At 39.6% G+C, this 26,113-nt stretch overlaps 1 protein-coding gene across 2 annotated transcripts in view; it reads right to left on the bottom strand.

Annotated features, from left to right (window-relative positions):
• itfg1 (integrin alpha FG-GAP repeat containing 1) overlaps positions 1 to 26,113 on the bottom strand; it is a 258,075-nt gene that overhangs the window by 63,669 nt on the left and 168,293 nt on the right. For both annotated transcript variants that reach the window (XM_035946300.2, XM_023265997.3), the window contains exon 13: positions 5,063 to 5,106. In XM_035946300.2, coding sequence (XP_035802193.1) covers positions 5,063 to 5,106 — 44 coding nt within the window. The remainder of the gene's footprint in view (positions 1 to 5,062; positions 5,107 to 26,113) is intronic.

The raw sequence follows: 26,113 nt of genomic DNA, 5'->3' as shown, positions 1-26,113 counted from the left end.
AGCACGGCGTCATTGTAACCGATCATACTACAAATCGATCAGCGGACTTATCGGGACTTATCTGTCAGAAATCATACAACGACTGAGCAGCGTTGGCAGAGTACTGTGCTTTTTGAGTGCTTTTCTTGTCTTATGAATGGATTCAAAGAGGCTCAAACGTTTGCGTACAGTCAAACCTATCTCTCAAAAACTATGTTCCTATATAACTGAACTGCGTTGTCATTTACAGTTTGAAAGAAACATAATGTCATTGTGAAGCAAATGTATTCTGATAGACTATGATGTAATACTAAAGGCTTCTATTTTGAAAGAGCACCAATGTCCATGTAAATCAGCAGCAGCTCTTTCAACCATGAGACTGAGGTTTGTGTACCACGTGGGACCAATACTATTTGTGTTCTGCTTTGTTTTTACTCCTTGTTTGCTTTTGGTTTTAGTAAAATAGTGCACATTTGTAGACACGAATTTGATTAAGCTTAGGCACCAAAATGACTTGGTCTGACAGTTCTAGACAAACAGAATAATTTGGGTGAAATTCTGATTGTTTCAAAACATATCTGAAGCTTTTCCTCCATTTTTTGTGTTGTTGGAGTTAAGTGATATTATCCTGCCCTATATCACATCTGACTGGTTTGCTAAAAAGAAGAAACAGAAAAGCAATACAATAAATGGCAAGGAGATGTTAATGGAAAGGCTGCTGTCATACATCACAAACAAATGTGATCTGTGAGAAAGTACATTTCCCTCCAAATGTAATTGAAAATGCAGTTTAATTGTACATGAATGTAATTTCTGGGAGAAAGGATTGGTTCAATAGGCATACGTGTTGCTATTGTATGGAAAGAGTATTATTGCACAATGTCTCTAGTAGCAACAGCAAACAGATAATGTCGCAGAGCAGAATTTTCTATTTCATCCTTATGAAGGACCTTGGAGTGAAATGCAAAATGAATAAGGCAATGTAAGAAGAACCCAAATTCATTTCAATAAGACCACAGAGAGTAAACTGAGCATGCCGAGGCAGAGGGCCTCTGCAACAAAAAAACATAAATCATAATAAAAAAAAATAGTTGATCTCTCTTCATCTTTTGCCATGCTGCAACGTAACTAGTAACATGTAGTGTATTGAGGGCATATTTTTAATATTTGGTAGATTATTACTCCTCCAAGGAACATGGCGGAGTTATGTGACGATTGGTGTACGTTTGTCTGTCTGTTAGTAACATTACTCAAAAACAGAATAATGGATTTGGATGACATTTTCAGGGAAGGTCAGAAATGACACAAGGACCAATTGATTAGATTTTGGCAGTGATGTAGCTTATAGTCTGGATCCATGGATTTGTTCAAGATTTCTGTACCATTGTGAGATGTGTGCACCACAGCATCACTGTAACTATGACAACAAGTGAACACTACGTCAGCTACTTGCTGACGATCACATGATCGTGATCTGACTACAAATCGATTGCTTCGGACTTATCAGGACTTACTCGACAGAAATCATACAATGATTGAGCAGTTTTGGCAGAGCACTGTGCTCTCTCTTTTGTGATGGCCTATAGTTGCATGTAAAATTATTCCACCTCCCTGACATTTTTGACATTCTGGCAAAACGAGCAACATTACAACTACAGGTGATTACTAAATCATATAAGAGGTGGACAGTTAGTTTATTGAAATATAATACCAAAGCAAAAATCAAGATTTAATTCATAATCCATCCAAAATTTTAACTTTTTTTTTTACAAAAAGCAGGTTGCAAAATTATTCAACCGACTATGAGGCTGTATCTTTAGTACTTTGTGTAGCACCATTTTGTTGCAATGACCTGCTGTAGATGGGAGGTATAGTTTCTAACAAGCTTCTGGCAGCACTAATTGGGAATTTTAGCCCATTCCTCGTAGTCTCCAGCTCAGCAATGTTCTGACGTCTACATGTTGCAACAGCTTTCTTCAGATCCCACCACAGATTCTCGATTGAGTAATAGTCTGGAGATTGTGATGGCCACTCAAGAAACCTTTCATGCTTTTTTTCTCTAATCAAGCCTTTGTTGATTTTTATGTGTTTGGGGTCATTTTCTTCCTGGAATGTCCAATTACATCCAAGCTTCAACTTTTTCACAGACTGAGTGACATTCTTGGCCAGAATATCCTGGTACTTGCCTGAATCCATGGTGCCTTTAATATATTGCAGATTCCTGGTTCCATTAGAAGCAAAAGACCCCCCAGCATCACAGATCCACCACCATGCTTCACAGTAGGCAGAGTGTTCTTCTCCTCGTATGCCTCATTCTTCCTGCGCCAGACATACCTCTGATCCATAGGACCAAAGAGCTCAAGTTTTGTCTCATAAGTCCACAGAACAGTCTTCCAGAACTTCTGTGGCTTTGATAGGTTGGTTTTAGCATACTGGAGACACTTTTTCTTGTGGTGTGGATTCAGCGGTGGTGTCAGTGTAGGGGGATCTGACATTAAGCGCTTCAGTATAGAGTGTGCAGCGTACTGTGTCCACAGAAATATCAGTCTCTCTTTCAGCCAAATGGTCCTGCAGGTCACTGGCAGTAAACCTAGGGTTCTTGTCCATCTGTCTCCGCAGGAATCTTGATGTGCTTGCCGACAGCTTCTTTTTTCGACCATGACTATGTAGTGTAGCCACAGTATTGATGGCTTTGAACTTATGAATGATGCTTCCAACAGTGTCTCTGGGAACATTTTCTTGTACTCATTTTCTTTCTTGTGCAAAGCACCTGTCTCCTCTCTAAACTTCAGGGACATCTCTCTGGTCGTAACCATGTTGCTTGCAAGAGGCGTATGGGGAGTATTGACACAAAGTGTACCCATTTTATAGACATGAGTATTACTCAATGTTTAGTATGTGTCACTGTTGAATTGACCTCAAAATGTATACATACAGGTGTATGGCATTTGAGTTGTACTGCAATTTTCTGTATTTACCTAACATTGTTTATAGGAGGTTGAATAATTTTGCGACCTGCTTTTTGTAAAAAGGTTGAAATTTTGGATGGATTATGAATTACTGTTCACCTCTTATGTGATTTAGTAATCACCTGCAGTTGTAATGTTGTTCATTTTGCCAGGATGTCAAAAATGTCAAGAGGGTTGAATACTTTTGCATGCAACTGTACATCTTTTCAAACAAACTTTTCTGGAATGTACTACATCTTCCCACCAGTATCTAATGCTTGACATATATTGTTGTAGCCTTGAGCCTTTGCACTCCTTTTTGGTGTGATTAACTTATGCAAATGACATATGTAAGCCCTTGCCCCCATCTAGTGTCTGCACTTGGACCCCACTCGGCCTCTAGTTTTGACTACACCTCCTCCATCCTGCTTCCTGCCCTGACTGCTAGGACTGGTACACCAGCGCTGTGCTACACTCAAGCTGTGCCTGTCATCCCCCTCTTAAATGCTCAGCCAAACTGTTACATAGAGCAGTTGTGATTTAGAGTAAGCAGCTCATAAAGGGGGCTTGTCCGAGATACCTCACCCTTTAAAGCACAAGCCAAAGAACTTTGTAAACACACTGAATGCTATTGCCTTATTTAAGATCTGATCAAGGTATCAGCTGACATACTTTTAGAGCTCTTTTGTTGAAATTATTTCCCAGGTTGTCATCGTCTGACACTAAGAAAGCCCACTGGATGAGGCACTGATTGTGAGTATACATGCAGGAGAGTAACATGAGTTTGCGGTCAGTGTTAACCATAAATGGAAAAATACTGGAAGCAACATACACGCCAAGATGCGAGGTTGCCAAGAACAAAGCTAAGGTTTATTTGATAAAGGCTGGTTTGTTTCCTCATTAATTGATGGCAGTAAACCAGTCCCCACAAAATCATGTTCCTATACAACTAAACTGCCATCTTAAATGTTTTGAAGGACACTGAATTCTGCTAGAAAATAAACATAACCAAAATTACTTGGTTCGGGTTAGGAAAAATGTCATGGCTAGGTTAATAGGACCCTTTCACTACATATTTCAACCTTTTATAGGAAGATTTGATATTACACAATGTCTTTCTAAAGAGATACACAAATTACCATCTTTTGTTAGTACCTCCTAAGTGTATATTTTGTATTTGATGGATCTGTTTGTATATTTGGCTATCTGCACCATTTGAGTATGCACTAAAGTTGTTTTCTTGGCCAAATTTTTGTTAATGAGAGAAATTGTAGAGCTAGGAATGGGGCTTTAGCTAGGCTGAGACTTGTGAATTACTAATAGCCTGTATGTCTCATACTGATAAGCCCTGTTTGACCTCGCAACAACAATGCACACATAAAGTCTTGGATATTTCAGAAACTTCCACAATATTAGCAGGAGGAAAACTAGGAATAGGTATCTGTTATAAAAGCTTTACTACAACCCAGTCTGAGAGGAGCTGTCACTGCCAAAGTGTCCCTGAACAACAAGCAAAAGCAGCAATCATATTTCCCAAGGACAAGAGTTTGAAAATGGACACACGTGGCATTTATTTTCCCTTGTATTTAAAAATTCTTCACAGATGACACACCACACAAGAGTGTGAGATACAGTGCATAGATAAGTCGCTTGTATTAGGAAGGTCTGTAATTTGTCTCTATTAAGTAAAAGAGAATGTTGAAGGGGTATTTATCAGGTTGTCTTTTCACACAAAAACAATTTATTTTTTATATGCTCCACTTTCTTTGGCACACTTCCAGCACACATTAAAAGATAGGTACTTTGCATACAGTATAAAGAAGAGTTTATACCACCCAAGAGCTCAAATGCACATTATCCATTCAAATCTCCTTTCCTAATTTTCTGAATATAAAGTTGAGTCTTCTTACAGATGTGAAATCTGGCCCACACTAGTGGTATTAAGACTATCTCTCTCTCTCTGCTAGAAACTGCTGAGTACAGACTCTGGAGGATGATAAAAGCGTATGCATGGAAAGATAAGTGCAATAAACAGACAGAAAAACCTCAGACTGGTCAGTAGCCATACACATAACAGAATTTTATACCTTTTTTCATGCTGTCATTACAAAAGTGGACAAAGACAGATTTCTTACCTTGACATCTTCTGGGCAGTCGTTGGAGCAGAGGCCGCTAAGCACTGAAGAAGACAGAAGACAGAGTTAGACATGTGTTACATGCCCTTTACAATAACGCATCTTGCAGTGAAACAAGTGTCATCTGTGCTGTAGCTGTGAACTAAAGACATTGCATCAATATGTATTAATATGTATTAAGCTTCAAGTGGGTTGAACTAAGAGATATGAACTTTGCTTACACAATGACTGAAATAATGTCGACAGGGGCTGAAACAGCAGTTGAGACAACAGGATCTAACTCGTGTCAACTGTGTTTAAGCATTCCACACATTTACATTACACTACTCAAACTATAGTAATCAATTAGTCCTATGTGCTAGGTGGATGTGGACAAGACAGGGACAATATACATAAATTACCAGCAATGAAAAACATTAATAATAAATGTGCAAACTGTTAACACTGCATGTGAGCGTGGATGTCGTGTTAAGAAAGCATTTCACTTATTTGTGTGTACAAGCGGCGCAAGAACAAAATTCACTGAATTGCTAATCAGTCATTAGAGAAGTGACTCTATTAGCATACTAATAGAGTCCAAGGTCTAAGTGGCTTTGATTTGCCTGCTGAAGTCACGCTGAAGCCCAATTCTCTGTTGTTATGCTGGACCAGCCGCTAAATGCACCTATTTTCAGGGAACATCACAGTGACCAGGCTCAGTCGTATGGGTGGGTGGATGAAGCATCAGCATTAGATTGTTTATAAGTACATCTGCACAAACACTTCCTGTAGGCATAGCCCTAATAAAAATTCTGTACAAATTTCATCTCAGAAGATTCTTCTGTAACGTAAAGATTCTTGAAAATGGTTGTGCACAAGTGTGGAAATATGGAAGGTAACAGTCAAAATGTGGAATATTCACAGTTGCATGATCTCCATTTTCAAATCATTCTTGTCCACACATAACTCATTACTTCAATAATTACTCCACACTGTTCTGAATAGCACACCATTAGGCATTGACAAGATTATTTATATAGCACCGCATCATACTCAGAGGTTATCCATAGTGGTTTATAGGCAAAAGATAAGAAAAGAGAGATGTACACACGTGGACAAAATTGTTGGTACCCCTCGGTTAATGAAAGAAAAGCCCACAATGGTCACAGAACTAATTTGAATCTGACAAAAGTAATAATAAACAAAAAATTCAATGAAAATTAACCAATGAAAATTAGACATTGCTTTTGAACCGTGGTTAAACAGAAATATTTAAAAAAATAAACTCATGAAACAGGCCTGGACAAAAATGATGGTACCTCTAGAAAAGACTTAAAATAATGTGACCATAGGGACATGTTCAATCAAGGTGTGTCCTCTAATTAGCATCACAGGTGTCTACAAACTTGTAATCAGTCACTCGGCCTATTTATAGGATTACAAGTAGTCACTGTGCTGTTTAGTGACATGGTGTGTACTACACTAAACATGGACCAGAGGAAGCAAAGGAGAGAGTTGTCTCAGGAGATTAGAAAGAAAATTATAGACAAGCATGTTAAAGGTTAAGGCTATAAGACCATCTCCAAGCAGCTTGATGTTCCTGTGACTACAGTTGCACATATTATTCAGAAATGTAAGATCCATGGGACTGTACCCAGCCTCCCTAGACGTGGCTGCAGGAGGAAAATTGATGACAAATGGAAGAGAGGGATAATATGAATGGTAACAAAAGAGCCCAGAACAACCTCTAAAGACATTAAAGGTGAACTCCAAGGTCAAGGTACATCAGTGTCAGATCGCACCATCCACCGTTGTCTGAGCCAAAGTGGACTTCACTGGGAGATGACCAAGGAGACCACCATTGTTTAAAACAAATCATAAAAAAGCCAGACTGGAATTTGCCAAGCTGCACGTTGACAAGCCACAAAGCTTCTGGGAGAATTTCCTATGGATGGACGAGACAAAACTGGAACTTTTTGGCAAGGCATCAGCTCTATGTTCACAGATGCAAAAATGAAGCATATCAAGGAAAGAACACTGTCCCTACTGTGAAACATGGAGGAGGCTCTGTTATGTTCTGGGGCTGCTTTGCTACATCTGGTACAGAGTGTCTGGAATCTGTGCAGGTACAATGAAATCTCATGACCATCAAGGTATTCTAGAGAGAAATGTGCTGCCCAGTGTCAGAAAGCTTGGTCTCAGTCACAGGTCATGGGTCTTGCAACAGGATAATGACCCAAAACACACAGCTAAAAACAGCCAAGAATGGCTAAGAGGAAAACATTGGACTATTCTGAAGTGGCCTTCTATGAGCCCTGATCTAAATCCTATTGAACATCTGTGGAAGGAGCTGAAACATGCCGTCTGGAGAAGGAACCCTTCAAACCTGAGACAACTGGAGCAGTCTGCTCATGAGGAGTGGACCAGAATACCTGCTGAGAGGTGCAGAAGTCTCATTGACAGTTACAGAAATGGTTTGATTGCAGTTATTGCCTCAAAAGATTGTGTAACAAAATATTAAGTTAAGGGTACCATCATTTTTGTCAAGGCCTGTTTCATGAGTTTATTTTTTAAAATAATTCTGTTGAACCACGGTTCGAAAGCAATGTCTGATTTTCATTGGTTAATTTTCATAGAATTTTTATTTATTATTACTTTTGTCATATTCAAATTATTTCTGTGACCATTGTGGGTTTTTCTTTCATTAACCGAGGGGTACCAACAGTTTTGTCCACATGCATAAAAGGTAATGCATGATATCAAATAAATTACAAAGAAAACAAATGTACAGACAGATAAAATAAGAAACAATAGAACAGGTAAAGGTAGCATAAGAAATAATTAAAGCAGTGGAAAAAAGAACAGTCACAAGCTTAGTTTTAAAAACAGCTGCAGTAGGGGCAAATCTAAGTTCAAAAGGGAGGTGAAACCAGTAGTGAGTAGTATAATGGCTTAAAGTCATTTCACCATGTTTGCTTTGAACTCTGGACTCCACCAGTCCCTGCAGATCTGAGAGGCCTACTAGGGCTGTACTTGGAAAACATATCTCTGCTAGGCCCAGACCACTGAGAGACTTATACACAACAAGTATGACCTTAAATTCAATTGTGTATTGAACTGAAACAGAGGAGATTCTAGGAAGTGGACTAACATGTTCTCTCTCTTTGGAGTATTCTATCAGCAGCATTTTAAATGAGTTGCAGATATCTAGAGGCCAGTCAGGAGAGCATCACAGTAGTAAACACCACATAAAAATAAAAGCACAAAGAAGCTTTTTAAAATGTTGCCATGACACAAAATTTTTGTGCATCTTTATCTGTTTCCACTTTTACACCTTGTCAAGTGAAAATAGGCATTCAAATCACCAGCATTAGACCTTAATAAAAGTAAAGCTACTTTTCTTCTTTCACGTTTCTCATATGCACATTTGAAAAGTATTTCCAGAATTTAAAAAAAAAAAACCCTGCATTCAATATAAAAATGCTCTGGATTTTATGAAACTAACATGCATAAATTCAGGGGCTCGGTGGTTAGCACTGTCGCCTCACAGCTAGAAAATCCCCGGTTTGTGTCCCGGCCTGGGCCTGGGATTTTTCTGTGTAGAGTTTGCATGTTGTCCCTGTGCATGCGTGGGTTTTCTCCGGGCACTCTGGCTTCCTCCCACGGTCCAAAGACATGTTGAGGTTAACTGGTAATTCTAAATTGTCTGTAGGTATGAATGCAAATGTGATTGTCTCTAATTGTAGCCCTGTGATAGACTGGTGACCTGTCCAGGGTGTCCCCTGCCTTCACCCTAAGTCAGCTACGACAGGCTCCAGCCCCCCGTGACCTGAATGAGGATGAAGTGATGTATGGATAACGGATGGATGGATGTATAAATTCAGATGTCCCTAACCCATTTCAACTCTCACCTGATCTTCCATCTGATTTTCAGTGTACACGCACTACTATTTACAATTGCATCACCTTCACCTACAGTCTTGTAGATGACTTACTAGTATCACACAGCCAGACTTATCTCCACTAACTGACTGGTGGGAAGTCCCAGGTATTTACTGTCAGCCCTAAATGTCATTGGGTCATTGGCCTGGATACTGACCAAAGACTCAAGTTAACCAAGGTGTGAATGGCTGTAAAGCTACCTGGTGGGAAATGACTAAGGGCTATGACTAACGACTAAGTTAAAGTTATCGAAACTGTCTTTTGAGGGATCTCAGGACTGTGTTAAAAGTACCTGACAAGTGGTGTCACATACCCCCTCCTTCATTTGGAGGTGTACACTACCCTTCAAAAGTTTGGGGTCACCCAGACAATTTCATGTTTTCCATGAAAACTCACACTTTTATTCATGTGCTAATATAACTACACAAGGGTTTTCTAATCATCAATTAGCCTTTCAACATGATTAGCTAACACAATGTACCATTAGAACACAGGAATGATGGTTGCTGGAAATGGGCCTCTGTACCCCTATGTAGACATTCCATTAGAAACCAGCTGATTCCAGCTAGAATAGTCATTTACCACATTAACTATGTCTAGACTTTACTTCTCATTCATTTAATGCTATTTTCTTTTTAAAAATTTGCTTTTCTTTCAAAGATAAGGACATTTCTAAGTGACCCCAAACTTTTGAACGGTAGTGTATTACTACACTTTTCCATCAAACGCTGTCTTCCCTGTCCAGAACGCAGACATTGCTGTTTTTAAAGAATTGTCTATTATCCTTTCAATGTAGGTGGAGTGCTGAGTGTCGTCCACTTGCATCGAGAGAAAGTCCAGTTGTTTTCTAGTGAAACACTTAGGATTACAGTGACCTCACTCACTGGAAATATACACAGAAAGATTATACTTTAATGTGTTAATGATCTGACTGCTAGCTCTTCATTATCCAAACAAAATTTGACCAGTAACACCAAAGCTATATGTCTATACTTTTATGGTAAAGGCTTGAAGATTGCATCGCACCATTTTCTTGTACCCTGATTCCTCTATGGGGCAACATCACTTTGTGCAAAAAACAAGAGAATTGTTTTTTTGTTTTACAGCTTTGATATAAGAAGAAATGGCGTACGTGTGGCAAAGCCAAATTTGCTGCTTTGAAGTTCACAGGCTTATCAAGTATTAGCCTAAAGCAGAATTTAGATGGAGCTCCCATCAAAGACAAACATGCACTTCTTGACCCTATCTGACCAAACTGCATATCAGCTGCTGCTAACAATTTGGCAAATAGATTCTGTGAGAAATTGCATTTTATCAGGGGAAAAAGACTTTCATTTCTCATCAAAGCCCTTGCTTTGTTGTCATTAATCATGGCTTTTGAAAGCATATTTAGTACGCACGTAAGTATTCTCAGGAACTATCAATGTTTGTTTGAAAAATAAGGACTGCAAAATATGTTGAAGTCAACGACATCAAACCAGGCCTGTAGTGACCACAGGACATTCATCAATTCATCACTAATCTCTGCAGTAATAAATAAGAGAAAAATCTGACATGTTTGAGATGAATGCAGTTAGCTCTCAAAGTCCAAGGCTGTTTCTGGCTATTCTATTGAACCAGAAAATGAGTAAAGTTGAATAAAGCTGAATTACACCAAAAAACCATTCAGATGTTTGGCTCTGAAAAGATCAAAGCCTTTAGTAGTGCCAGTGGAAGTGGTCGAATGCAACTATGTGGTCAGAAACCACACTGTGTTTAGCTCTACTGCTCATCAACTTTGAGAAAGCATTGCATCAACACATCACAGACTGTATAGCAAAGTCATCTATCAAGGGCACAGTTGATCAATAAATCATAGAGATTAGATAATTCGTTTCCTGTTTGAATTTCATGCCGTTAGGGGTCAGTGTATTTCACCACTGTCCCTGACACTGTAAATCAATAACAGAGAAGGATTAGACTGTCATTTGTTTAAAGTGAGTCTCATTTGGGATTATCAGGAAACAGAACATAGGGCATGCCCAACACTGCAGACGGACTGAAGTCATGATGCCATGACCTCACTACAGGCTCAGCAATCCCCGTTGCTACAAGTTGAGAGATGGGAATTTTTAGGGTGTGAACACCAAGGGTGCGAAGACCCTATTGTAACCCGTCTGTGAATTATTTTACTGTTTTTTTGAAACTCAAATTTGGCAGCCTAAAAATACTCAAAAACGTGTGAATCTCTGCACACACATCAGGACTGGTGAAAAATTTGATCTTTTAGGGGAATTGCATAGGTGTGAAGCAAAATGGCTCAATAGAACCACCTGGAAAATTTGTAACATCTACAAGTTTCAGCTACAGCTACCAAATTTGGTAGGCATACGTCAAGCTGAACAAAAAAGTCAGCAGCACCCATATCCTAAACCTAACAGGAAGTCCGCCATTTTGAATTGACTGTTTTAAATGAGGTTTTTGCTCATTTTCAAGAGCTACAAACTCAATGGGTGTAACTCTAAATCACATCAGATTTGGCCAGTACATAAAACAGGCCTTAGTGATCAAAAGTTATCAAAATGTTCTGCAAAAGTCTAAGGGTGTGGCCATAGCGGCTTATGTGAGTTTGATCCATCGCCATGAAACATCAGGTGCTATGCAAATGCCCTAAACATGCTCTAATCTTGCTGAAACTTTACATGTATGATCAGTGTCCTGCCCTGATCACATCTATATGATGAAATACATTCACAGTCATAGTGCCACCTGCTGGCAACAGGAAATGTCATTTTTTACACTTTGATGTACTGTTGTTAGTATGCTGTCCATATTCATCTCAAATGTGGTGACATGAGCCTTATAACGTTGATGATGATTCATGAAGAAAATGGTGACTTGTCATCAAACATCATACCTGTGATGGCGCGGCGAATTTCGATGTCTCGCCATGACTACTAAAGTGTTTATATCTCAGCTGCATATCATCATATCTGTGCCAAACTTCATATGCTGGACACCAGGCCTGGTTTGAAGACATCCACACTCAAAAATTTAGAAATAGTCATAGCGCCACCTATTGGTAAGAGGAAGTTGGGGCATAACATTTGCACATCCCAGTGCCCCAAATTTTGTCATATAATTCTGGAAATTGGTCAGCTCAGTCTTCAGCTCTTGGCAATTTTGACTTTTGATACAACTCTGTTGCCATGGCAAAGCATCACTGCTGTGATAAACAAAGTACTTTTTGACACGTTATAAATACTCAAAACCACATCAAAATTGCCACACATATCACAGTTGGCTAAAGGAAGGACATGGCATCTCGGAACTGCATGTGGCATAGTGCCCTCTGCAGTATTTTTAACAAATAGCCCCTGCAGCAGCACGTTTAACCTAAGTTCACGAAATTTGGTAGGCATACAGAGCACATCAGGATGCACAAAAAGCCTCCTGGAGTCATCCCCTAAACTCAACAGGAAGTCTGCCATTTTGAATTGTGTGTGATTTTTGGTAATTTCTTTTCATTTTCAAGAGCTATAAACTCATACAGGGTAACTCCAAGAGACCTCAAATTTGGCCAGTATATACAACAGGACGTAATGATGAAAACTATCAAAATGTCCTGCAAAAGTCTGAGGGCGTGGCCATGGTGGCCGCTGGAAATTTGTTCCTTAGCCATAAAACAGTAAATACTTTTTGACACATTAGAATGGTTGGAAATTCATCAGAATTGCCAAAAACACTGTATGCGTTTCGGCACTACATGTGTCACAGCGCCCCCTTGCAGCATTTTTCACCTCCATCCACGATATATGGTTGCTATGTGTAGCACATCAGGACAAGCAAAAAAGTCTGTGAGGCCCAAAACCTAAAGCCAACAGGAAATCCACCATTTTGGATTAAATGTGAGATTTTTGGTAATTTTGGTAATTTTCAGTGGTTAACTACTCATAAGGGATAACTCCGATAGACCTCAAATTTGGACAGTAGATAAAACAGGCCTTAATGATGACATCTTCTCAAAATCATCTGCGTCAGTCAAAGGACGTGGCCATGGTGCCGTCCAGAATTTTGATGCTTCGCTATGAAACATCAACTGCTGTCTGCATTCTTCAATCTGGCTCAGACTTTACATGTTTAATCACAGTCTTGCCCTGATTGCAACCAGATGCCAAATATATGTACAGCATGTGCTATAGCAACCCCTGCAGCATTTTAATAAAATCCCCCGCACCAAGTTTAACCTACATCTACGAAATGTGGTATGCGTATGTAGTACATGAGGGTGAACAAAAAAGACTCTTGGACCCATACCCTAAACCCAACAGGAAGTCAGCTATTTTGAATTGAAGTGACACTTTTGGTAATTTTTGGTCATTTTCAGTGGCTAACTCCTCATAGGGAGTAACTTTAAAAGACCTAAAATTTGGTCAGTATATACAACACACCGTAAGGATGAAAACTTGTCAAAATCTTCTGCATAAGTAAAAGAACGTGGCCATGACAGCCACCTGAAAATTTATGTTTCGACATGAAACAGGAAATGCTGTGCAAATGCACTGTACATGCTGCAATCTGCGTCAAATTTTACATGATTGATCACAGTACTGCCCTGATCACATCCATATGCCAATATCCACTCACAGTGATAGCGCCACCTGCTGGAGAGAACATGACAAGTTTTACACTTTGATGCGCTATTGTAATTTGGTTGGCCATATTCATGTCCATTATTCTTTCATCCTCTTTACAGTGGCTTCCAGTTATTTCTGCCTCTTTATATAGGCTCCCACTGTGTTTCAACCTTGACAAACTGGTTCCTTGTATGTTTTATCCTCTTTCTATTGGCTATCAGTATGTTTCCATCTATTTAAACTTACTCCTGGTATATTTTAGTCTTCTTATTTTGGCTCCCAATATGTTTCAGCCTCTTTGCACTGGCTTCAGTGTATTTTGTCCTCTTTATAAAACACCAGTTTGAGCGTTAGTATTTTTCAAAGACTTGTCTGTGTCATTTTGCCTCCTATCTTTGTGATATAATCTTTGAAATTGGTCAGCTACGTGTCCACACCTTCACTTTTGTGTCACACTCCAAACATACACCACACCTAAACATGCGTCATGTACCAACATGCGTAAAATTGTGTGAGGACCCGTTCAACGCTGCTTGCAGCTTTAATTTTTTTGCAATTCATTCTGAGGCACAGAAAATGTTTTCACACATTAGAGTGATAGAACAGTGATTTTCACTTCAACAGCATGTCTGTGCAGTTAACTGGTCGATTAAGAAAGCTGAAGTGTGTAAACAGATACTTTCCAGAGTCTCACAGCACAAACTGTGAATTTGTTTTATTGTTGGTGTTAATCTGGAAGCCACCATAGCAGTACATCTCGAGTAAGACAAATGTGACATGTCAGTTTACAAAACACCACTGTAAAGAGACAGATGTCGGTGTATTAAAGGGCCAACAGGAGCAAACAATGTCACACGGCTCGAATACAAATATATGACATGTCAGGGTAAACTTTCATAGGGAAGCAAACACAAAGTGTTTACTGTGAAGACAAATAGACACATTGAGATATGCATGTCAATCTGGTGATGCAAAGCAACCCATCTGACTTTTGTGGCAGTTTGATTTCCAGTGTAGGTATAATAAAACTAAATACTACTTAGCTATCACACATATAAAGAACCCTGTCTGAGCGCTCTTCTCTTATGTCAAAGTTTCTGTTTTTTCCCCCGTCTATTGTGAAATTCTTAAAATCCAAAACAGAACCAAAAACAAGGCACTTTTCATCAAAGGCCTCTACACAGCCATTTCAAATTCTTAACTGTAGAGAATGTGTGACAATGGAAAAAAATAGTAATTTTAATCAGTGAGAGGAAGAATTTCATGACAAGAATTCAGTGATGCATAAAGTGAAAAAGATAGACATAAATGGTGTCAATGTAGAAGTCCTTCACAACTCAATGGGCACGCCATTGCTCCAGGAAGTACATGAGTCAGGGTGCATATTCGTGTGTCGGTGTGCGTATGCAGGCTCGGCTGTCACTACATTTACAAGAGAGAGAGGACTCAGACCTAGAGTTTCTTCTGTGAGGCTGCTTTTGTTCTCTATATTTCAATCCTTGCTTGACATGCAACAAGTACAGAACAGCTCCTCTATGGCCTAAACAAGATTCCTGGAATAGCTCTTACACATTCTACGGGGAACACAATTTGCCTATTACCAACACAAGAGTCTCTCTCTCTCTCTGTCTCACACACACGCACACGTGCGAGCGCGCACACACACACACACACGCACACACACACGCACACACACACACACACACACACACGCAATACCGCCTATACCTCTGCGGGACTGAGTTAGCCTATTTTCAGTGTAAGATTAAGACTGATGGCATCTCCTTTGCAGGACTAACCTAATCAAGTGAAAGACGAACTAGCTGTACTCTGCGTTGCTCTGTACTGTACTGAGCGAGTGTTTCATGAACAATGTGCAAATGTGCACGGTCTGTCTTGTGAGGTTTCAACTTAAAGACTCCCTCCAGGAAAATATGACATATTTCATCTTGTTAACATATCTGTACGGTATTTGTTCTATGCTGGAAGACACATTCTGAGCAAAATAAGAGGTCAACACCATGGCTGAGCATTTCCACCATTTCTGCTGTCAGTTTTGGCTGACTGCATTACAACAAAGAGCAGTTAATCATTTGATAGTATCTAATGAAGAAATATTTCATCACGTTTTAAATCCGTTGCACAGTTAACATCGAACTGAAGCTTTACTTTAAACAATAAATAGCAATTCAAATTGCTAATCCAATGTCTATCAGAAAATTTGCAATTAGAACTTTCCAGCCCTAATCAGGATCAACTTGATTATGTCTCCATGAATAGGAAATCATATACACACATTATTAAGTTTTCTAGTACACTGAATGATCAGAAAACTTATGGTCCACACTAGGATTTGAGTAAACAGTGGTTTTACATCAATTCACAAGTGAGAAACTGGGGCGATATGATCAGGTCTCATGCAAAACCAGTAGCGTGGTATTATCCAAAGCTGCTGAATACACAGATCGCATGTTGAGACACTAACATCCCCAAAGGAGGGATCAACTGGCTTGGGCACAACATGCACTTTGCTAGGGCATCCCAATTAACTACTTATTTTTTTCTGATTGAGCCAGTTTAAATATGCATTCAGAGTCAGAAATTATGGAGCAGAACACTTGTTTTCCTAAAACAAACTCATGACCACAATGTCTCAGCATATTGCTCTGTGGCAGCTATATCAGACATAGTGAGTGCTTTAGATTTGAATATCATCATGGATGCTTTCAGCCCAGAAACTAGTGAAGAAGAAAGACCAGACATCTGGTTTAAGGAATCACAGCTGACAGTGTGAATTTATGCGTAGTTCAATAATGAGTACATTCAATTTCTATGTTCAGAGTTGCTTTGCTAATTAATTTATCCTTTCTAGTTCAGTGACAGCTTGATGACAGCTGCCACTTAGCCATAATTCACATTAAACAGAGCGGCTCTGGATAAAAATGCATCAGTCTGTGATATACAGTAATCTGCCATTATTGTGGATAAGAGGGACCTTTGTGCTCTTAATCCATGCCGCCAGTTTGTGGTCTGTGAAACCAGAAAATCAGGTCACTTCCCTCCACTAAGAACTAGCTTCCTGACATAGTGAGCATTATTCCAGCTACAGGATGCCTGGCCTCTTGAATAAAAGCAGCAGAAAAGTGCACTTCTGGAAAAAAAAAAAAAAAAAATCACCCACGTCTGTGTGTCCTAGAGTCTTTGCAACACTTGATACATTGTAGACAGATGATTTATTAGATCCAGAAAATTAGTGGAGACTAGTGACTTCATACATTGTGCATAATGAAACCTTGTTGTTAAAGCTTACCATGTTTGAAATCATGTACATTACATCTAAAGTGTTGTTTGTGGCTGAAGTGTTGACAAAAAACATTAATGAGCTGCTGTAACTTTAAACATTCATGAAAGCTATAATTTCCTCTAACTTTTAAATGAATATCAGGCAAAAGCTTAAAATCCATCCATCCATCCATCCATTATCTATACACCGCTTAATCCTCACTAGGGTCGCGGGGGGGGGCTGGAGCCTATCCCAGCTGACTCGGGCGAAGGCAGGGGACACCCCAGACAGGTCGCCAGTCTGTCGCAGGGCCACACACAAAGACAAACAAGCACTCTCACATTCACACCTACGGGCAATTTAGAATAATCAATTAACCTCAGCATATTTTTGGACTGTGGGAGGAAGCCGGAGTACCCGGAGAGAACCCACGCATGCACAGGGAGAACATGCAAACTCCATGCAGAAAGATCCCGGGAAAGCCGGGACGCGAACCAGGGACCTTCTTGCTGCAAGGCGAAAGTGCTAACCACTACGCCACTGTGCAGCCCCAAAGCTTAAAATGTTGCTGAAAATATAACCTCAATTAGCTTTATGCATTTGTCTCAATGGTTACATGGCACCAGCACATATATTGTGATATTAGAATTTACAACAGATATGCTCTGAATGTATTTTCACCCACCAGAATTAAAGCACAGCAATACAGGCCTCACAGTGCAGAGGGGCAATTTCATGGCAAATAAATTTTGGCAAGTGCACTTATAAACATGTTTGTGTACAGAAGTCTTTTATCTGCTGAAATTAGATTTTCAGCACTATATTATAGCTATATGCTCATACATGTCAGTAATGTGCATCCCACAGTCTTATCACACTACTACACTTCTAGTATAGATCCCTGCACTATCTGACATATGTCTAGTGTGTGGCAGAGAGGACTTGTGCCAGAAGTCTCACTTGTAGTTGCGTCCCTATTAGCATTCTATAAAAAAGAAATTACAGGAAGCGATGGTAAACACATATAAAGGCATAACACAGTCCGTGACTGTCAGGTTAGCTAATGTCACACATATACACATACACACTCACACACAAAGAACAAAATGTGATGAGCAGACCTTGATGTAGAAACATGACATGCCATGTCAGCCCTAGTAGCTTCAAATGCAAGGAAACGAGACTCAAGCAGACACACACTGTATATGCAAACTCACTGACACACAAACACAACAATCTGACAGCTGAGTGTCATTTGCTCTGAAATGCTCATCATTTCCCATTGTCCTCAGGCTGCTTTTGCTGACTGCAGGGCTGCTTACAGACATGCATGGGCACAACACATGCCCACACACACTGAGAGACACACATTGTGACTGGCAGTTAGCTGACATCTGGTCTTAAATAGCAATAGCAAGTCCAGAAATGACCACCTGCTCATGGCTTTGTAGTATATGTTATAAGGATGACATACACAGCATTGTTACATAAGGTATTTATAGCATGCACTGAGTTTTTGTTGTGTTTATGTGGGCACTCTGACAGGAATTCTGTTCATCTGTTTGGTAAATAAAACCTATGTAGCTTGGAACTTTTGGATTTTAACACAAAAGTTCCAATAATAAAAGGATGCTTAACAGTGAGCAGTTACTTAGAAAGTTTCCTGCAATAGATATTCCTTTACTAAAAATGAAAAAAAAAATCCCTACTTTCCCCCATCATTCACATCAACCGCTATTTTTTTGTCTGGTTGAAGTATAAGGAGGTGTTGCACTGCGCCGCTTGTGGAGGTTCAAATCCCAGAGGGAGCCTTCCCGGCTCAGTGTTCACTTTGGGTAACATCCTTATAGTGTTTTATGCTCACTGTCCCTGAACAGCTGGTAGTGGCTTCCAGTGTGTCTCACGTTCAGATTCAACTACAAATGAAATGTAGTCACAATGGTACTTAGCCATATCAATTAGAATAAATTTTAACATTCTCAGAAATGGTAACTGTCTAGGTAATTCATATTCTCCACTTTCAAACACAAAAATCTGACAAAACTGAAAATTCACATGTAGCATTGTATTTCAGGTTCAGCAATATTTTTGGCACCAAGGCACTTGAAACTGAAAGAGGCAGTGCAGCTTTTTGTAAAATGCTGGTCTTGGAAAAAAAATTACAGAACAAGCTGTGGCATAAGGGGGCACATGAGTCCAACGTTTCTGTACTGAGAAGCAACCAAAAATACAAATGTACTTTACAGAAACTCACACAGGTACAACACAATCAATATCTCAACTGTCCAAGACTCATAAACAGTGTCTCTTTTAATTCTCAAAATCAAAGCTGTACATATACTCGACAGTTTGAACACAGATGAAGTTTGATAATCTTGCAAAAAGTGCCACTGCAGGAAAAAGTAATTGACAGTTCAACAAATTCATGAAAACAACTGTAAGTCTCACAAAGCCAACACACAAACTTTCCTTCCTTTTGCTATAGCCAAGCTGGGTTAGGAGGGTTGTCAGTGGCTGCAGAGCAAAATTAATTTTGCAAGCAATTCGATTAGCCTTCAGCATCATAAATCAAACAAGGTGCCTAGGTCCAAATCAAAATTAGATGCTGCTGGCTGTTTTCATCATCTAAACCACTACCCATAATGTCCTAATTGGTCTGTCTTCCAGCTACCTCAATCTCAGTGGATTTAGTCCGCACTAATAAAATTGAACTTGATAAAACTTGAAATTGATTTATGTTGGTCTCTCTGAGGGTATATCACAGTGCTTTTCCTGATGCTGGTCAGATAGGGGATAAAGGGATGCACTGAAATGAATGAAGATATGAATTAAGGCCACCTAAACATTCAGAATCTATCACCCATTGTTTGTCTTTTTCATTTTTGATCAAGACCCACAACAGTTTACATAATAAATGAAAAAAAAGTATCTGTGTATATACAGTCATGGAAAAAAATACTTGACCACCATTGTTTTCTTCAATTTCTTGTTGATTTTAATGCCTGGTACCACTAAAGGTATATTACCCGAAGAATATAATGAACACGACAAATAATGCAGCTGATTACACAATATTTCATGTCCTATTTAACATGCTTAAGCTTAATTGTATTCCAAGGGTAAATAAGAGGCCATTTCATGTTATGAGCAGCACTGCATATGCAAAGGCCTAGAGTGGTTTTCTGCTTACATTCAAGTCATAGCACAACTCAGAAGTTGTCAGCTCTCACATAATGCCTAAAACAAAAGAATTGTGTGAAGCCATAAAAAGCAGCCATCTTGGCACTGCTGGAAATTGTCATGAGTGAGAGACAGGTATAGTGAAAAAACTGAAGAGATCCAAAACAGCCGTTCATTACAGCAAGAAAAAAAAAACAAGCCGAACATGGTACTACCAAATTGCTAGCTGGCTGCGACAGGAAACGTCTTTCTACTCCACGAGATGACCGTGCACTCATCTGTTCCTGTGTCAGGAATTATCGTCAGACCTCTAGGGATCTTTAAAATGAGTGGGCACTGTCAAGAAATGTGACTTGTTCTGCAAGGACAGCTCGAAATCGACTTCTTGAAGCTGGTCTGAAGTCACACAGAGCACGGAAGAAGCCTTTCATCAACGAAAGGCAGAGGAAAGCCCGGTTACTCTTTGCTGGGGATCACAAGGATTGGAGTGTTGATGATTGGGCTAAGGTTCACTTCAGTGATCAATCCAATTTTCAGTTGATGTCCACTCAAGCCAACTTACTTGTTAGGAGAAAGCCTGGAGAAGCCTGCAAACCAGACTGTCTGCCCCTACAGTAAAACTTGGTGGTGGATCAGTGACGATCTGGGGTTGTTTCAGTATGGGTGAAACAGGGCAAATGCAATTGTGTGAAGGGCCAATAAACCAGGTAATGTACAGGGATACTCTTAAAAACGGTCTTCTTCCATCAGCTGGAAAACTCTTTCCTGCCTCCAATGACTGGATTTTCCAACAAGACACTGCCCCTTGTCACACATCAAGGTCAGTTAAAGCCTGGATGGAGAACCACAACATTGGAACCATGCCTTGCCTTGTTCAATAACCAGATCTAAATCCAATTGAAAACCTATGGAAAATCATTAAATGCAAAATGGACAACCACAAACCCAAAAGGAAAGCAAATTTGTTTGAATTTGTGCGACAGGAATGGGATGCTGTGACAGCAGAACAATGTCAGAAGCAGGTGGAGAGCAGCCAAGACGCATGGCTGCAGTCATTAAAAACAATAGTTATGCAATGAAGTACTAACGCCTGTGTGTATCATGTGACTGAAACAGCCAGAAAAGACAACATGGAATGCCTAAAAGCACTGTTTTGGCAGTACAAGGCCATATCTATTGATGTAAGAACTTAAGTGATTTTGGTAATTATCAAGAAAACCATAGCTAATATCAGCTCTTAAATTAAACTCTTACGAGCTATTTTTGTTCTTATCATTATATTTGTCCAAACAAATGTACCTTTAGTTGTACCAGACATTAAATGAACAAGAAATTGAAGAAAACAAGGGTGGTCTAATAATTTTTTCCATGACTGTATATACATTCATGCTATTAGGACTTAAAGGTGCAAACCCACCCAATTACCTGGAATTATGTATACACTTGAAAATACCATCAGATTTTCAAAAGAAATGAACAAATATGAACAAACACAACCTTGATCAACTAATAACATACAGATCACTGTATGTTGTTATATAAGAACAATACATGGCAGACTGTTGATTATATATTGTTCTTGTCTATATAACAAGCTAGGTGAAGTCAGAAAATAGCAAATCTGGAGTACAAACAATGAAATACGGTAGGGGGTGTGGGTTAGAGCTGCTTCCACTTATCGCAAATACTAACATTTTCAGTCTGCTATCTATAAAGACATCAGCTGATGTGGATCATCCAAAGATAAGAAAGTAATCTAAAAGAGTTTAGATATTCATCGGCCTACAGTTAGACACACTGTCTATCAATGTACACAATTTATTACTGCAGCTGCCTTTAGAAGTAGGTGTAAAGCTAAGATGTTTTCAAAGGCAATGCTGAATTATGTAGAAAAGCAGAAGCCCAAAGTAACTGCTAAAGGCTTAAAGGAATCATAGTACAGTCAATGTGTCCCTTACAAGACACCACAGAAGAAGAAACTGCACATCACAAAAAAAAACCCCTCTTTTTGCATTCAAAGTTTGCTGAAGAGCATGTTGACACTCCATAATGCCCTCGGACACTGTTTTGTGGACTGATAAAAATAAGGTTGAATTGATTGGGAGGAACATTATGTATTTCCTAAAAAGGCCACTGCATACCATCATCTTCTCCGCATAATGACCCTAAACAATGAAGTAAAGTACACCACTACAAGCTGGTTTCAGACAGCACAAACAAAACAAAAAAAAATGTGGTGACCACGTCAGAGCCAAGACCTTAGCCCACCAGAGATACAGTGGTGACCTCAAGAAAGGTGTCCTAAGAATGTCTCTGTGATTGTTGTAAAGATGTTGTTCAATAAAGACATGGAGTACTGTTGATGTATGATTAACTTGAGCACACTGCATCTCTCTATACTTTTTAAATAATGATCACATCCAATATTATGACCAATGAATGCAGAAAATAAGGCAATTGACATTAGGGTTTCGACCAGCTGGATTCTGCTGTGGGCTGGACATTGCTACACATTGACGGCTGCAGACGACTAAAGTAACACACTACAAAGTAGGGGAGGACAGATGGTTCGAGAGAGGCGTGAAAGAAGCCATCCATGTCAAAGTGGAGATGCCATCTCTGAACAGGGGGGGTGGTCTACGACATCATCTTTTGCCATTTTACAATCAGGTCCTTTCAAAACTCCCCAAAAGAACTACTCAGCAGAATGACTCAGGTGAAGTGGCTCATGCTAACGACCACCATTAGCATACGAGGGCTCGGTGAAACTCGCATTTCAACGACCCCCTTTGTCACTCCCTGGCTCCCAACGACCATCGTTGAGGAGCCAAGTGGGCCTTGGCAATAGTCGTCGGAATGTGAATAACACTGACCACACCTCACAGAGGTTATAAGCTGAGGCAACATCAACCACCACCAGAACTGAAGAAGCCTCTTGGATGAGAGGTGAAACGTCTTCAAGGAACCTTCTTAAAGTCCAGTTGGATTGATTTAAACAACTTTGGATAACCATGACCTGGATGAATGAGAAACTACACAGACACACTACAAAGTAGGTAATTGGCCAGGCTAATTATCAGATCCTTGCATCAATTGTGGCCAGTTTGCTATTGGTTTACATGCTTTGTTGTGGCCACTGAATAAATTATTGCTTCCTGTATGAGATGAATTAAACAAATGTAACATGTAATATACTGTATTGTCAGACTTTCTTGTTGTTCCATTTGTAGGCAGAGCCATTATGGTTCCAACTGTCAACATAAGCTGGCACACGATGCTGTTTTGATAAATGTGGATGCAGAGCTCCCACTCAGCCATCTTTGTGTGCTGCAGTGAGCAGAAGAAAAGTATTCACACCAATCTGAATATACAGCCTCCAGTGAAATCCTCCTCCGGATAGCAGAGCCACATTCAAAGACCTCATGTAAATCTTCTCGTTGTCGTTTGAATGAAATGAAAAGAGGAAATAGAAGACAACACTAACTGACAGACTGAGAGAAGTGGAGAGGAGGCAGAAGGACAGGAAATGAGATGTTTGCGCAGGAGAAAGAGAGAAGAGTGCTGTGCGGTGAGGGCAGGAACAGAGGTTAGAGGGGTAGAAATGAAAGACGAAAGAATGAGGAAAAATGGGATGACAATAAAGGAGAGAAGGAAATGTGGAGAGAGGAGAGCAGGGTTTGACATAGGAGGAGCAATGATGAAAGGGGATGTGAGGAGTGAGGCGAGAAGAAGGGAGGATGTGTGCCTGGGAAAAGCTCCCAGATGTTTCTCAATGCAGCTAATCTGCATCCTAATAAGTGAGCAGGAAACTAATCAACTCATACAGTTCTGCCTGTCAGTCTCTCTCTTCATCTCCTCTACACACACACGCACGCACACACACACGCACGATATGCTTGTGTGAAGATACCCCCTCCCTCTCTCCTCCCTTTTGGAGTTTATGATTCCTCCCATCTCCTCTCGCCTTGGCAGGAATCACCCATCCATCTGTCCACCCATCAACCACTTTATGTATACATTGTTTCTTACAACATCATTTACTATACTGCAGGTCCTAGAATGATGCAAATTATACATGAAATTCCAGTGGTTGAGCAACTCTTTAGTGATCACAAGATCAGACAAAATCTTTAATCTTCAGAAATAACTAAAATAGTTCTGAATTAAGAACAATGTTACATTCTTAATGTATTTATAAACAGGGATGCAATAATGAAATCATATTCTGCCACAAGACATTCTGTGTTTGGTCTGCACAGCATGTCAGAAATTTGTTCCACACTGAATGTACTGCAGCTGATTCATTCTCTCTTGTATCTTTGAAAAACATCAAAAACCAATAGAAAGGAAAACATAAATTAGCAACCGTATTCCAAAAGAGTAGAAATTCCTATTTAGTTTTGCCTGCGATGATTATGCTGCAAGTGTTGATTACAGCGTTTACCATGTTCACTCGTCACTTCAGTGTTCGAGCATGCTGGCATTTTCTAATTATTACTAACCAAAAAAAAAAACACAGTTAATGGGAATGCCATGCTTTAGAAGATATTTATATTCAACAAAATAAAATCTGGAGCAAGATAAAAGGTAAGGAAAGGTTTTACAAGTCATTTTCCATGAATATGTGCACCATCCAATAGCAGAGGAGATAAATCAATACAAAGCAAAAGCAGCAGGTTCATGGTGGTGCTAGAGGAACAGTCAGCAGACGACTTTAGAATTTACTCTCTCTAGATTTAGAACATCTTCATGGCAAGCCATGAAATAGTTGTTGAAATAGTTTACTCTGAACAACAGACACCAACTTCATTCTAGTGCTATAAGTAAAATCAGAAAATCACCAGCAGCAGTAAGATCCATCATCTAAGGACCATAAATGTTGAGATGAAATTCACATGTTGAGATATTTTAGTCTGGGCCAAAGTGATGAATAAGGAATTGACACTAGTGCCATGTTGCTTGCATGAAAAAAAATTATAAAAAATTGACACTGACATACAAGGCACTATGTATATGTTTAAATGAAATACATCAAAGACCACATTTCAGTTGTGCACTGTCATTATTGTCGAATCTAATCCGCATCGTTTAGTGAGTATCAGTGATTAGCAGAGAGTTTGTAACAGCACTAGCATTTATCAAGAAAATTTAGCAGAAAACTGTAAAGATGAAAGTTTATTTTTCAAAAAATTTTGAAGCCCAAATGGCCTCCAATTCTGGAATGACCCAAATAACCAACCACTGTGAGAAGAACCTTTCTTGTGGTAGTGTCAAAACATCATGACATTCAGGACTGATATGCTTTTATCTCAGCTTTCAAGGATAGATTTGTTTTTTTGTATTTTTTTTAGAGAAAGGCATCCTCGTTGCCAAAGCCTCCACTGGTCTGTAGCTCCACTCAAAAACCTTTAGCTTTGTCTTCAATAACAAATGTTCCAATAGCAACAGAGGTAAGAGTTTTGATGGAATGCACTAGTGAGGGAACTATAGCATGTCAGCTGCTTGGAAGGATAAGATGTCAGACCAGTACAGGTTCAGGTCATCTCTGTGTGTAAAGCCCAGCAAGGGTGCAGACCTCTGGCAGACAGGAAGGCAAGATTGCTATCTGAGGTGTGTGATGGAATTTGTGATGGACTTATCCCAGAAAGTCCATGTGCATTATGAGATCTAAGCTTTCACTCACAAACTGAACACACACATGCACACACAAAGCATGACACAAAGTCAATCTTCCAGCATGTGTTGTTCAATAATGCGTAGGGAGGGTTTAGAGATGTCATCTTGAGAAAAAAGGATTCCATCTTACCGATCGGAGAACTGGATCATGCTGTTTACAACGACACACCACTGGCTGACATAATGTGTCAAGACTGGATATGAAGTTCACACTCTCAGTCTCACTTACTACAGTATGACGCTATTAGCTATGCTACCACAGATGCCTGAAAAGAATGGTAAATAAATATTTAGCTTCAGGGAGTTTCACGGAATTTGCGAGGCTACTAAGCTACAGTTGAGCTCACATTCACAAGAGAGGAAAGAAGTGTTGAT

The sequence above is a fragment of the Amphiprion ocellaris genome, chromosome 1 (assembly GCF_022539595.1).
Source record: "Amphiprion ocellaris isolate individual 3 ecotype Okinawa chromosome 1, ASM2253959v1, whole genome shotgun sequence".
NCBI lineage: Eukaryota > Metazoa > Chordata > Actinopteri > Pomacentridae > Amphiprion > Amphiprion ocellaris.
Note: the sequence above shows the minus strand (reverse complement) of the source record. Positions and strands in the feature narration are given on the sequence as shown.